The sequence below is a fragment of the Microtus ochrogaster genome, unplaced genomic scaffold, assembly GCF_000317375.1.
Source record: "Microtus ochrogaster isolate Prairie Vole_2 unplaced genomic scaffold, MicOch1.0 UNK87, whole genome shotgun sequence".
In the NCBI taxonomy this organism is placed as follows: domain Eukaryota; kingdom Metazoa; phylum Chordata; class Mammalia; order Rodentia; family Cricetidae; genus Microtus; species Microtus ochrogaster.
The window spans coordinates 1,483,957-1,495,802 of NW_004949185.1; the positions used below are offsets into that span (position 1 = coordinate 1,483,957).

Consider the following 11,846-nt stretch of genomic DNA (forward strand, 5'->3'; position numbering starts at 1 on the left):
CCAGGCTCCTGGCTCTCTGTTCTTCTATTTCCTTCTGGGGAAAGTCAACAAACTCTCCAGACTGCCACTATCACATGACCGTGGACACTGGGTAAGAACAATGTCACCAGCATTCTTTCCCCAGCCTCACCACTGCCATCCTCTGCATGTTCGATAGGCCCCGCCTCCTTCCATGCCACCAGAGTGGACACTCAGCACACGAGGTGTCATGACTCGCTTCGTGACTCACAGAACACACATAGAACCTCGGCACCTAGAAGTAAAGTGAACGGAGCGGAATTCCTGCCACAGAGAACCACGGGGGACTCTCTCACCTGGCCGGAGGGCTCCGTGGAAAGACGCGAAGACTCTGAGCTGAGGGAGGAGGACGAGCAGGGAGAGGACGGCTCAGACTTCACCTGAAGATCTGAAAGGCAAAGAGTTGGGAGACAACCAGGAAGGACCGGGAATACAGCTCACGGTCACATGCCCAGCTCGTATGCACAAAGCCAACACTGCGAAAATAAGTAACCTGAGCAGGGTGGAGGGTGGGAGGGTGAAAACGGACAGCATGCACACTGGGGATGGGAGAGCGGACTGCACACAACCACATGGGAATTATGCTTTCCGGGATGCAGCAGGAAGGGTCTCTTACCTGGGAAGATAGGTAGAGGGTCCCAGGGGGGTTCAGGGGGGCTGATATCCATCCCCACATCCAGAGAGCTGCTGTCGAACTAAGCGATGGGGCACAGTCGAAGGCGGGAAAGTGAAAAAGTGTGAAACCAAAAGAGGAACAACACACCTTGCAAATTAAGGAGCCCATTGTGTTACCCCCACACACACACTTTGCAAAAATACTTGTATTCCTCTCTCTTTCTATTTCTCCTAACAATATCTAACAAACGATTCTCTCGCCCCCTGTAAGGAGGCTTACAGCTGTTGATCTTTTATCTCTCCCCTAGAAAAGGACCTTAGAAGTCCAGAAGGGGCTGCTCTCAAAAATGCCGACTTAGAGCGGGCTGGCTAGTCCGCGTGCAACTCTGAAAAAAGGCTTGCTCCAGTTGGACAATGTTGAAACTGGACTTTCTCCTCGCAATGTTCAGGTCTAACAAAAGCAGGGTGAGCTCTAGCTTGGAGATGACTCCGAGTTTGGGGTGCCCCTCCCACCACCAGGGGTTACAGGAGAATCGACGAGGTAGCAGTACCGGGACATCCTGCTCCAGGCAGCGGAATAACTGTGTCTGCTCCTCGGCCACTTCATCCAGGCCGCTGTACAAGGTGCTGTCTGCGAGGAGGCCCGCGCGAGTGTCAGCCCCGGCTCCATTCCCCATTGGCTCGGCCGGGCCAGACCCACCGCCCGCCCACTCGCTGAGCCACACACCCCAGGCGCCCAGCCCCTGTCCCCAGACCCCGGGGCAACCCCGCGCTCCCTCCCGCGGGAGGCCACGGCCATCCCTCCTCCCGCACCCCGGGAAGACAAGAGCCCCGCTGTGCCTGCCGCAGACGCTGGGCTCGGCGTCCGCCCAGCCTTCCTCGCCCACCCTCTGCGGCCTTCCCGCGCGCCTTGGGCCCCGCGCCGGCCGCAGCCCGCTCCCTCCCCCCGGGCCTCACTCCGCGCACCCCAGTCCTCCGGGCTCAGCAGGTTGTCGGTGAAGAAGCGCGTCGGGTCTGCGATCTCGCTGAGGAGCATCAGCTCCGCCATCTTCCCCCCACCCCCCACCATGAGCCGGCTGTCGGGCCCGCCCCTCCCTGGCCTCCGGCCAATCAATGGGCTCGCTGGAGGAAGCCGGGCATCGCGGAAGTCTCACTGACCAGTCAGAGGCTTGGGTGCTGAGCACCTGACACGAAGGAGCAATGACTTGTACACTTGGGCCAATGGGAACGTGGCAGCGGCCAGCCGCGCCTCACGTCCAGGCGGAACTGCGCACGCGCCGTAGAGGCCCCAGAGATCAGCCTTGTGGGAAATGTAGTTCTTAGCACTTTAAAGTTCCGACTTCTGGACTGGAACTATGGCTCAGCGGTTTTCCTCAGACATCTGCACCCACGTGTTGCCCATAAACTCATGAAAGCACAAGTGCACATAGTGAATGAATCAATCAACAAAGGTCCAGCATCCAGGATTGGCGGTGGGGATGCACGCCTTTAATCCCTGACAGAGGAAGGCGGATTTTTGAGTGCGAAGCCAGACTGGTCTATAAAGGACAGGCAGGGCTACAAAGACAAACCCTGTCTCAAAAAAAGGGGGTGGGGTGCTTTCTGCTCTTGCAAGCACCTGAATTCCATTCCCAGCACCCATACCAGGCGGCTCACAGCCATCTGTAACTCCAGCTCCGGGGAATGCAGCTCCCTCTGACCTCTGCAGACACATGGAGGCATACATAGACATAATAAATACACAAATCTTCAGAGATGGATAAGCCACCACACCCCCGGGTGGCTCACGGACACCGTTGCTAACTCTCCATAGGGGAGAATAGGGTATGAAATGAAACCCCTTTGGGGCCCTTAAAAAATCCCGCAACACAGAACACAAATTCACAGACTCCTGTCTCTTTAAAAGTTGAACTTTTTAATCAGCTGAACATCTTGCGCAGACCCCGAGCCAGCCCTGCGTCCTGTTTCTTTCCCTGAATGACCACTCTCCCCAGTTCCTCTTGGGCTGCACGGTTTTGGGGGTCTGCCGCTAGCACTTTCTTGAGATCAGCGGTTGCTTTCTCCAAGTTCCCAAGGGCAGCCTGAGCCACCCCTCTTCGGTATAAGGCTTTTAAATGGCCCGGCTCCCGCTCCAGCACTCGGTCACAGCTCTGGGCCGCCAACTGGGGCTGCCCTAACAGCAACTGACAGGCAGCCAGGTTGGAATAAAGGATCGTTTGTTCTGGGGGTCCGGGTGGGGGTAAGGTCAGCAGCAGTCGGAGAGCCCGACCGTAGCATCGGGCAGCCCCTTGAGGGTTTCCAGCTCGAAACAGTTCTGTACCCCTTGCGTGCTCTTCCTTGGCCAGGGCCTTCTTCTCCACAGCATCCAACTCCCAGGAATCCCGACCCTTAGTGAAGGAATCCAGCCTGAGCTTGACAAGGGGTGCTGAGCATCCAGGAAGGCGAATCTCCGCTTCCTCACCTTGACACATGGACTCCAGGCATTTCTCTGTGAGTTCCCCCCAAGTCTTTTCCCTCCATCGCCCAATGCCTATGGTTAGTTCTGCCCAGCCTTCTGGCATCCCAGACCCAAAAGGAAACCCCAAAGCCAACACGCGGCACTGGGAGCCTAATTTGGGTTTGTCTAAGCCATGGCCACGGACTATGATCTTCTTTACAAAACTCCCATCAGGGCAGTACCAGAGATCAGAAGCTTGGAGACGATCTGCCATTGCATTGGTGGAGACATGACATTTATCAGCGTCGCCTTCAAATCCAGCCACCGGATTTTCAATCTTTGGAGGGTTCTCCACAGTTCGACTGGCAGGATCGGCTTTCACTCCCAGATCCAGGGTTTCAGGGGTGGGGCCCGGGGACTGCTGCCTAACCTGGGTGGCTGCACCTAGGTTTCGCTGGGCGTTCTCTTCCCGCTGCTGCGGTTGAGCGGTGTCCTTCTCTTTCATTAGGCTGACAGGTGACGTCTCCATTTGACTCCCGATCCCTTCAACAGGAGATAAAGGGACAGTTTTGACTGGAAAGTGATGGATCAAGTGTAGTCCATACCTGGAAAACAAAAACAAACAATGCAAACTCTGGGATTCCTAGTTAGGACTCCTCGTCATTCTTCTGAGACCGGGGCACCTAGTCCTAAAAGTTCTTTCTTTTCTTTTTTTCCTTTCCAAGCTAGAGTCCACCCAGATCCAGTTTACAGCCATAAACCCCGTAACTCCCCACGGTTCGGGTAGTCGGCACTCGACTGAATCAAAAACTACCTGAGAAGACAAAAAGCCTGGTCGGCGGCCTAAGTCGCATCTCCTTCCCTGCGTGGTCCAGAGGCCTGGGGGCGGGTTGGCGGGGGGCGAGCCTGCGAGCAGCTGAGCCTGAAAAACTGTCGTGGAGCCCACGAGACTGAAAGCTAATCGCCAGCATGACGACCAATCGGGAGGACGGAGAGGCTGCTTAGTCCGCCCACCGAGTGACGTCATTTCCCAGCAACCATGAAGCTCCGTACCTTAGCAACCGGGCTAGACCTAAGCAATAGAATTAGGTCAGATCGAACCGAACCAGACAAAGATCTGGCTGACTGGTTTAATGTAAAAAAAAGGACCAAGATTTTTTGGACTTGGACTGAAGAAGACGAAGTTTGGGTAGAGAGTTTTGGCTTTGGCAAGCATGCGCAAAGGGCCTGAGTACGAGACTCACTAATTTTTTAAAGGCCGAGAATTAAGCGGCTTCAGAACCCGCCGTGTTATGCCTAAATTCAGAGACCTTGGCTGAAATCAACTCCTGTCCATTTTAGCTCCTCCTTGACTTTTGTTTCACATCCATCATTGCCCTTCAACCGACCCCCTTGATCTAGCATCTTAGTGTTTTTCAGACTCGACTGTGCACGCCCATCACTTGGGAAAAGACGTCCAATTGCAGACCTGGATTTTCCAAGTCTGAGATGGAGCCTGTGATCCTTAGCTCCTGCTTCCAGCCCACGAAACGCACCGCCGACGGTATTATCCCTCTGTGACCTCATTCTGAACTAGCTCAGTTTGGCCTATATTGTGCCTGTGTAGCTGGTATAGCACGCTCCAGGGAGTGGAGCTGCGGAGAACCGGTCTGCTCCCGAAGGAAGGTGACTCAGGCTTGCTTGGCGAACTGCCTGCACAAGCTGGGCCAGCACCATTCTCAGGGAAGGAGAATCCCGAAGCACCTCACTTCGGCGCCTGTTCTTGGTGTCCCTGGCCTGGAGTTCACTATGTAGGGGAGGATGCTGGGAATACAGGCACGTGTGTCACGGTGGACCGCACCCAGAGCTTCGTTGATGATGAAGGTGAAAACAAATACGGACAAGTTTTAACACTGACTAGAATATAAACCAGTCGGTAGTGGCACACTCCTCCTCTAATCCCAGCACTCGGGGGGCGGGGGGCAGAGGCAGGCAGATCTCTGTAATTTTGAGGCCAGTCTGGTCTACAGAGCGAATTCTAGGACAGGCTCCCAAGCTTCAGAGAAATCCTGTCTCGAAAAACAAAACAAAACAGACAAAAAAGGAATATAAAGAGAATAGTTGTATTAATAAACCCCCTCAGAGATATTAAATAAAAAATTAAACTTAGAGGCTCTGACCCAATTCTTTTTTCTTTTTTTTTTCTTTTCTTTTTTTTGGTTTTTCGAGACAGGGTTTCTCTGTGTAGCTTTGGAGCCTGTCCTGGAACTAGCTCTTGTAGACCAGGCTGGTCTCAAACTCACAGAGATCCGCCTGCCTCTGCCTCCCAAGTGCTGGGATTAAAGGCATACGCTACCACCGCCTGGCCTGGCCCCAATTCTTTTTTTAAGATTTTATTTAATATTTAATTTTATGTGCATTGCTGTTTTTTTGTTTATTTATTTACTTATTTATCATGTATACAATATTCTGTCTGTGTGTATGCCTGCAGGCCAGAAGAGGGCACCAGACACCATTACAGGTGGTTGTGAGCCACCATGTGGTTGCTGGGAATTGAACTCAGGACCTTTGGAAGAGCTGGCAATGGTCTTAACCGCTGAGCCATCTCTCCAGCCCCCTGTGCATTGCTGTTTTGTCCGCATTCATATCTGCGTGCGGGTGTTAGATCAGTTGGAACTGTTGTTACAGTTGTGAGCTGACTTGTGGGTGCTGGGAAGTGAACCCTGGTCCTCTGGAAGAGCAACCAGAGCTCTTAACAACCAAGTCTCTCCAGCCCCTCTGACCCATTCTTATTCAAACATAACTTACAAACTGGCTTGCCTAGACAATTTAGGAAGATAAGGAAATAGTTACACCTCTGAATTAGTTGAAATCTAAGTTTCTTTCACTCCTTTGAGTCCTTTGCTCATTGAAAAGTCTCTTCTTAGCCAGGCGGTGGTGGCACATGCCTTTAATCACAGCACTCAGGGAGGCAGAGGCAGGTGGATCTCTGTGAGTTCAAGAGTTCAAGGCCAGCCTGGTCTACAGAGTGAGTTCCAGGTCATCTAGAAATACACAGAGAAACCCTGTCTCGAAAAACCAGAAGAGAGAGAGAGAGAGAGAGAGAGAGAGAGAGAGAGAGAGAGAGAGAAACCTTCTCTTACCTGAAGAAGCAAAAGTTTGCTAACCTACTTGAGAAAGTGACCCTGGGCCTCAAGCTGCTCCAGCGTGACGTTGGTTTGTTTAGGAATAACTGAGACAACGGACTTACACAATCACACAGAGAGCTATAACCTGGAGATAACCAGGGTGTCACCTGCCTCTGTGAATCTACCTGGAAAATGTAACCCAGAGGGAACCCAAGCCCAGTTTCCGCTTTTGTAACATTTGCTTCATTACTTAAAAACATAACTTGGGATGGTAATCTAAAAGACACCTGTAAACCAGGTGTGTTGGTACACGCTTTTAATCCCAGCACTCGGGAAGCCAAGGCAGACGGATCTCTGTGAGTTCAAGGCCAGCCTGCTCTATAAATTGAGTTCCATGACGACCAGGACTGTTACACAGAGAAACCCTGTCTCGGAAACAAAACAACAAAACAAACGAAACAACAGTGTTGAACTCCTGGTCACAGACCTTGATTCTTTGTTTTTTTTCCTCTCTCTAAAATTCTATTTTTGGCTTTGAGCCAGAGTAACCTTAGTCCATTGCCCGCCTGACTAATTCTTGTGGTTCTTGGAATCCCTGGAATCTTACTGAGAATTGATCCATCTTTCCTCTGAGGGATTTCAAGAGAAGTAGGAAGTACAGGATGGTTTTACACTCTAATCCTTGGACAAAGAAACCCCACCTCCCAGGAGTATATCCCTTTGTAATATCCTCTTGTTACTTTGTATGTGTATATTTTAGCTCCAACAGATTCCACAGGGAAGTGACATGTGTGTGTGCATGAGTGTGTGTGTGTGTGTGTGTGCACGCGCGCGCGCGCGTGTGTAATGCCTCCAGCAGGTATTTATTGAGCAGCTGCTGTTTCTAGGCAGCTGCAAGGACTGGGGATATGTGCATGCGCATGCACACATGCTTGTGTATGTGTCTGTCTGTCTGTCTGTATGTATGTCTCTGTCCGTCCGTCTCTGTGTGTGTGTCTGTCTCTGTGTGTGTGTGTGTGTCTGTCTGTCTGTATGTCTCTGTGTGTGTCTGTCCGTCCGTCTCTGTGTGTGTGTCTGTCTTTGTGTATGTGTGTCTGTCTCTCTGTGTGTGTGTCTGTTTCTGAGTGTGCGCGTGTGTGTGACTCCTCCAGCAGGTATTAAGTGAGCAGCTGCTGTACCCAGGCAGCATGCTAGGACTGGGGATACAGAGGTGAGGAGACAGACAGACAGATACAGCCTCTGCACTACGGAAAGAAAACACGGAGGTTAAAATGTGCTGTGAGACTGAGCTGTGGGGCAGAGTGAACAATCCTTGTGATAACAGTTTTTGCTGATATCTAACGAGGGAGCTAGAGATGGGCCTTATGACTTCTATAATCCCCACCCCTAGGAAGAGGAAGGAGGATCAGGAGTTCAAGATTTTCTCAGCTAAATAGTGAGCGAATTTGAGGGCAGCCTGGGCTACATGCATGACAAGGAAGAGGAGGAGGAACCAAAATGATTTGAAGGCTGAACCTCAGACATACATCTGACATGTATGTCCTGTGGAAACAGTGAGCCCTTAACCACTGTGCCATCTTTCCAGTTCCTTCCTGAAGATTGGGGCGTCCCTCAGAGTACATACATAGTGTACAATCTCCAGCGCCACACCCCAAATCCTTACTAGGTCCTCAGGATTCATCATTGAAGAAAGTAGACAAGGGGGCTGGAGAGATGGCTCAGCGGTTAAGAGCATTGCCTGCTCTTCCAAAGGTCCTGAGTTCAATTCCCAGCAACCACATGGTGGCTCACAACCATCTGAAATGAGGTCTGGTGCCCTCTTCTGGCCTGCAGGCATACACACAGACAGAATATTGTATACATAAAAAAAAAAAAGTAGACAAATGCAGAAGTCCCCATGGTGGGGGGAACATCCTGTTTCAAAATGCTCCAAATGCCAGGGAAAGTGGGCTGGGTGGCTGGACCTTTGTGATTTTGCTTCTTACGTGGGGCCGTCAGATTGCTGAGCCTTGAAAGGTCGCCATTGTTTTGACATGCAGAGATTTGGGACATTTATTTCGGCAGATGCAGCAGGAGGCAGCACCAACCTTGTGGGCCCAGCATTGGACGCTTCTGGAGTCAGTCTCAGCTGGCCCAGGCTGTTCCAGCTGCGCACATGCTGCCCCATCACAGGGCCTGGAGCCAGCAGCGGTTCTTCACACTGCCAAACACCGTGCATTCCTCACTGCGAGAAACCAAATGCTGTCCTTATGCTCCACAGCTCCGCCGTTTAGCATCAGCATGAGGGACTAAGAGTCTAGCTTCCCGGAGGTTAAGCAAATGTGCCCTTATGTTTAGTTTTGGTGGTTTCTGTGGTTTTGGGTTCTCCTGGAATTTGTGTCAAAAGTGTTCCTCTTTCTTCCCAAAGTTTTTTGACTGGGCTTGTCTTGCAAGCAGGGTTTTCGGGGGGGGGGGGGCGACAAAAAAAGACTCTGCAGTGAAACATGTCCTAGGACACGCTCCCTAGGAAGCCTGGCGTGAGTGACAGCCGTGACAGCAGGCTTTGTGCTGACGGACAATAGTCTTTGCTCAGACCCATTAGCTAATATGTATTACCTCATTTCTCCTAGCTTAACTCAAGGAGCTATTTATTCATTCGGTCTTTTTTCCCCTTTTGTGATGGCGGGAACCAATTTCCAAGTCTCTGTTCACCCTTCGCTTGCTCTTCATCACTAAGCCACAGCCCCTCCCCAGCGCCTGTCCAACAACTTGTCCTTTTGTTTGGCTGGGGCTGGAGAATGCACTGGCTGCTTTTGCAGAAGACAGGGTTCAGGGCCCGCCCTCCACATGGTGGCTCACAACCCTTGTAATTCCAGTTCCAGGGTATCCAATGCCTTCTTCTGATCTCTGTGAGCACCAGGCACACATATGGTACACAGACATACATGCAGGCAAAACACTCATACACAGAAAATAAATTTTTTTTTTTTTTTTTGGTTTTTTCGAGACAGGGTTTCTCTGTAGCTTTGGAGCCTGTCCTGGAACTGGCTCTTGTAGTTTAGTCAGGCTGGTCTCGAACTCACAGAGATCCGCCTGCCTCTGCCTCCCGAGTGCTGGGATTAAAGGCGTGCGCCACCACCGCCCGGCTTGAAAATAAATCTTTTAAACAATTATTTTTTGAGACAGAGTCTCTCTTTGTAGCCCTGGCTAGCCTGGAACTCACTATGTAGACCAGGCTAACCTCATAGAGATCCACGTACCTCAGCTTCCTCAGTGCTGGGACTAAAGGAATGCTCCACCATGCCTGACTTAATTCTTTGTTGTTGTTTTGGACAGACTCATAAGTCCATATAATATGACTTTTAGTCATTTCTGCCCTGCCCTGTTCCTCCCCCTCACACCCTTCTCAACAATATCTTTTTGTGTGTGATCCACTGGATTTAATATGGGTTACTTGCCCGAATGTGAGCAATTTATCCTGACCACACCGCTGCAGAAATTTCTTCTCCCCAGACAATCAGCCACCAGTCTCGCTGGGAGGACCCCCTCCCCCTCCCTCTTTCCTCCTCCCCCTCCCCATCTGTTATGCAATGTCATGGACAAGTCTTTGTTGCTGGTCGCCTTCTAGCTAAGCTAGGGTCACAGGCTGAGGAACAGGCAAAACCTCACAGGGCTGCAACAGAAGAGGTCAGGGGATAAAAACCTACTGACAAAGTGCCCTACAATGTCAGTTACTCCGGTGAGACGAGCCAATAAACCAGGGTAAATAGGTAGGAAAGGTTCTAGGTGTGTGTGTTGTTTTTACTCCAACGCTGAGGGCAAAGTCTCCTCATGGAGTTGATATTGGTCCTGTGTCTAAAAGGATGCCTGGTGACCTATAGGGGGTGGGGACAGCTCAGTGGGTGGAGTGCTTAACGAGGAGCTGGGTATAATTTGATAGTGGACCACATGGTTGACTTATACAAGGCCCTGTATTTTTTAATTGATTTTTATTGAGCTCTACATTTTTCCCTGCTCCCCTCCCTGCCTCTCCCCTCCCCTCCCCTTCAACCCTCTCCCAAAGTCCCCATGTTCCCAATTTACTCAGGACATCTTGTCTTTCTCTGCTTCCCATGTAGAGTAGATCCATGTATGTCTCTCTTAGGGTCCTCATTGTTGTCTAGGTTCTCTGAGATTGTGATTTGTGGGCTGGTTTTCTTTATTTTATGTTTAAAAACCATTTATGAGCGATTAATGTGATAACTGTCTTTCTGGGTCTGGGTTACCTCACTCAATGCTGTTTTCCAGCTCCACCGTTTGAAAAGGCCCTGTATTTAGTGGGAAGAGAGTTGAGGGGAGGAAAAAGAGGAAGAAGAGAGGAGGTGGGGAAGGGAGATAGAGAACACTGAAATCTTAATCTCCAGACTCCAGATAAGGGCAGAGGTCAGAAACCAACTCTGCAAGGCTGTCCTCCGTCTCTAAAGAGGCACCCGGTGCACACCTAGCACGCGCACCATACTCCCCTCACAATGATAATATTTATTTTTTGAGGGGTCTCACTGTGCCACCCTAGTTGGCCTGGAACTCTCGGGCTGCCTCTCCCTCCAGAGCTGGGAATAAAGGTGTGCATCACCACACTTGACAATAATAAAATCTAAAAAATTAAAAACCAGTTAAGCGAACAAAGAAAAGGGAAGTCAAGTCTTGGGTTGAGCTGGATATAGTGAGGCAGGACTGTAATCCCAGCCCGAGAGAAGCTGAGGCCGAGGACTCCTGAGTTCAAGGTCAGCATGGACTATAGAGTGAGACCCTGTATCAGAAAAGGAGAAAGAGCGGAGGAAGGAGGAGGGCAGAGGGAGGATGGGGAGCAGGGGGAGGATGTGGGGGGGAGGGGAGGGCTGCAGATGCAGCAGCTCAGAGGTAGAAGACCTGCGTAGTGTGCACAAGACCCCTGATTTGACCTCTAGCACAGTCAGTGAAGATGAGAAGCCTTTCCCGTACCATGGCACAGCCTGCATATTTCTTTCCAAATAGCATCAATCAGAATTCCCTTCCTGACAGAGTGCAGGCACTTTTCACAGTGTCGTGCCCATGCTGACTACTTCAGCGAGGCTTTCTTCACAGAGGTAAAGCTATGGCACATCTGTACAATGATGGACGTGCTTCAGTGATGTAGAAAAACCGATGATTCGGGACAAAGGGGATGACTTAGGGAGTCCCCCAGCTCTGGCACGCAGAAGGTCTGGGATCCCTGGGCACAGAGTAACTGGGCCAGAAGCAAGCAAAACTCTACAGCGGTACGCTGGATGCGTGTGGAGAAGCTACGAGGAAGTTCTGTTCTGGGTGGTTCTGTTTTCTCGCTCTTTGGAAGGAACACTGTCATCTTGTGGTCTCCCGGGGGTGGGGTGGGGAAGGGCACTGAAGAGGGAAATGTAGGCTGACAGCTGTGCAGATGGCTCTCAGGAAGTGAACCATGCAGTATAACTGTGCATTTTCCTGGGCTCTGGTCAGCTGGTGGGTAAGATGTTAGCAGACAGGGTGAGACCGAGCCAGAGGAAACTGTATAGAGGGAGAGGAGCCAAGAGAACAGGCTGAGGCCTCAAGGTGCTCGCGGTATTCAACTTTGAGAGCTGTACGAGGTAGATTTCTATTGCTGTGATGGAACACCATGACCAAAGCAACTTGGGGAGGAAAGGGTTTATTTCAGCTTA

General features: G+C 51.0%; 3 protein-coding genes across 3 annotated transcripts in view; all 3 read right to left on the bottom strand.

Annotated features, from left to right (window-relative positions):
- The window catches only part of Atf6b (activating transcription factor 6 beta), an 8,557-nt gene extending 6,855 nt beyond the window's left edge, over positions 1 to 1,702 (bottom strand). Inside the window, exons 1-4 of the mRNA XM_005370788.3 lie at positions 1,600 to 1,702; positions 1,185 to 1,264; positions 635 to 713; positions 315 to 406 (exon numbers count right to left, since the gene is read on the bottom strand). Coding sequence (XP_005370845.2) covers positions 315 to 406; positions 635 to 713; positions 1,185 to 1,264; positions 1,600 to 1,702 — 354 coding nt within the window. The remainder of the gene's footprint in view (positions 1 to 314; positions 407 to 634; positions 714 to 1,184; positions 1,265 to 1,599) is intronic.
- Positions 1 to 11,846, bottom strand: part of LOC101994656 (RT1 class I histocompatibility antigen, AA alpha chain-like) — a 629,094-nt gene that overhangs the window by 509,342 nt on the left and 107,906 nt on the right. The window lies entirely within an intron of this gene.
- Positions 2,530 to 4,011, bottom strand: Fkbpl (FK506 binding protein like). Its single transcript, XM_005370786.3, has 2 exons — positions 3,885 to 4,011; positions 2,530 to 3,675 (listed from the first exon to the last, which is right to left on the bottom strand). Exon 2 carries the CDS (start codon positions 3,597 to 3,599, stop codon positions 2,553 to 2,555), a length of 1,047 nt encoding a protein of 348 aa, XP_005370843.1. The 5' UTR covers positions 3,600 to 3,675; positions 3,885 to 4,011; the 3' UTR covers positions 2,530 to 2,552.

What these genes read in the sequence shown, in the direction of transcription:
- Fkbpl (XM_005370786.3), bottom strand. Translation starts at nt 3,599, where the DNA reads ATGGAGACGTCACCTGTCAGCCTAATGAAAGAGAAGGACACCGCTCAA.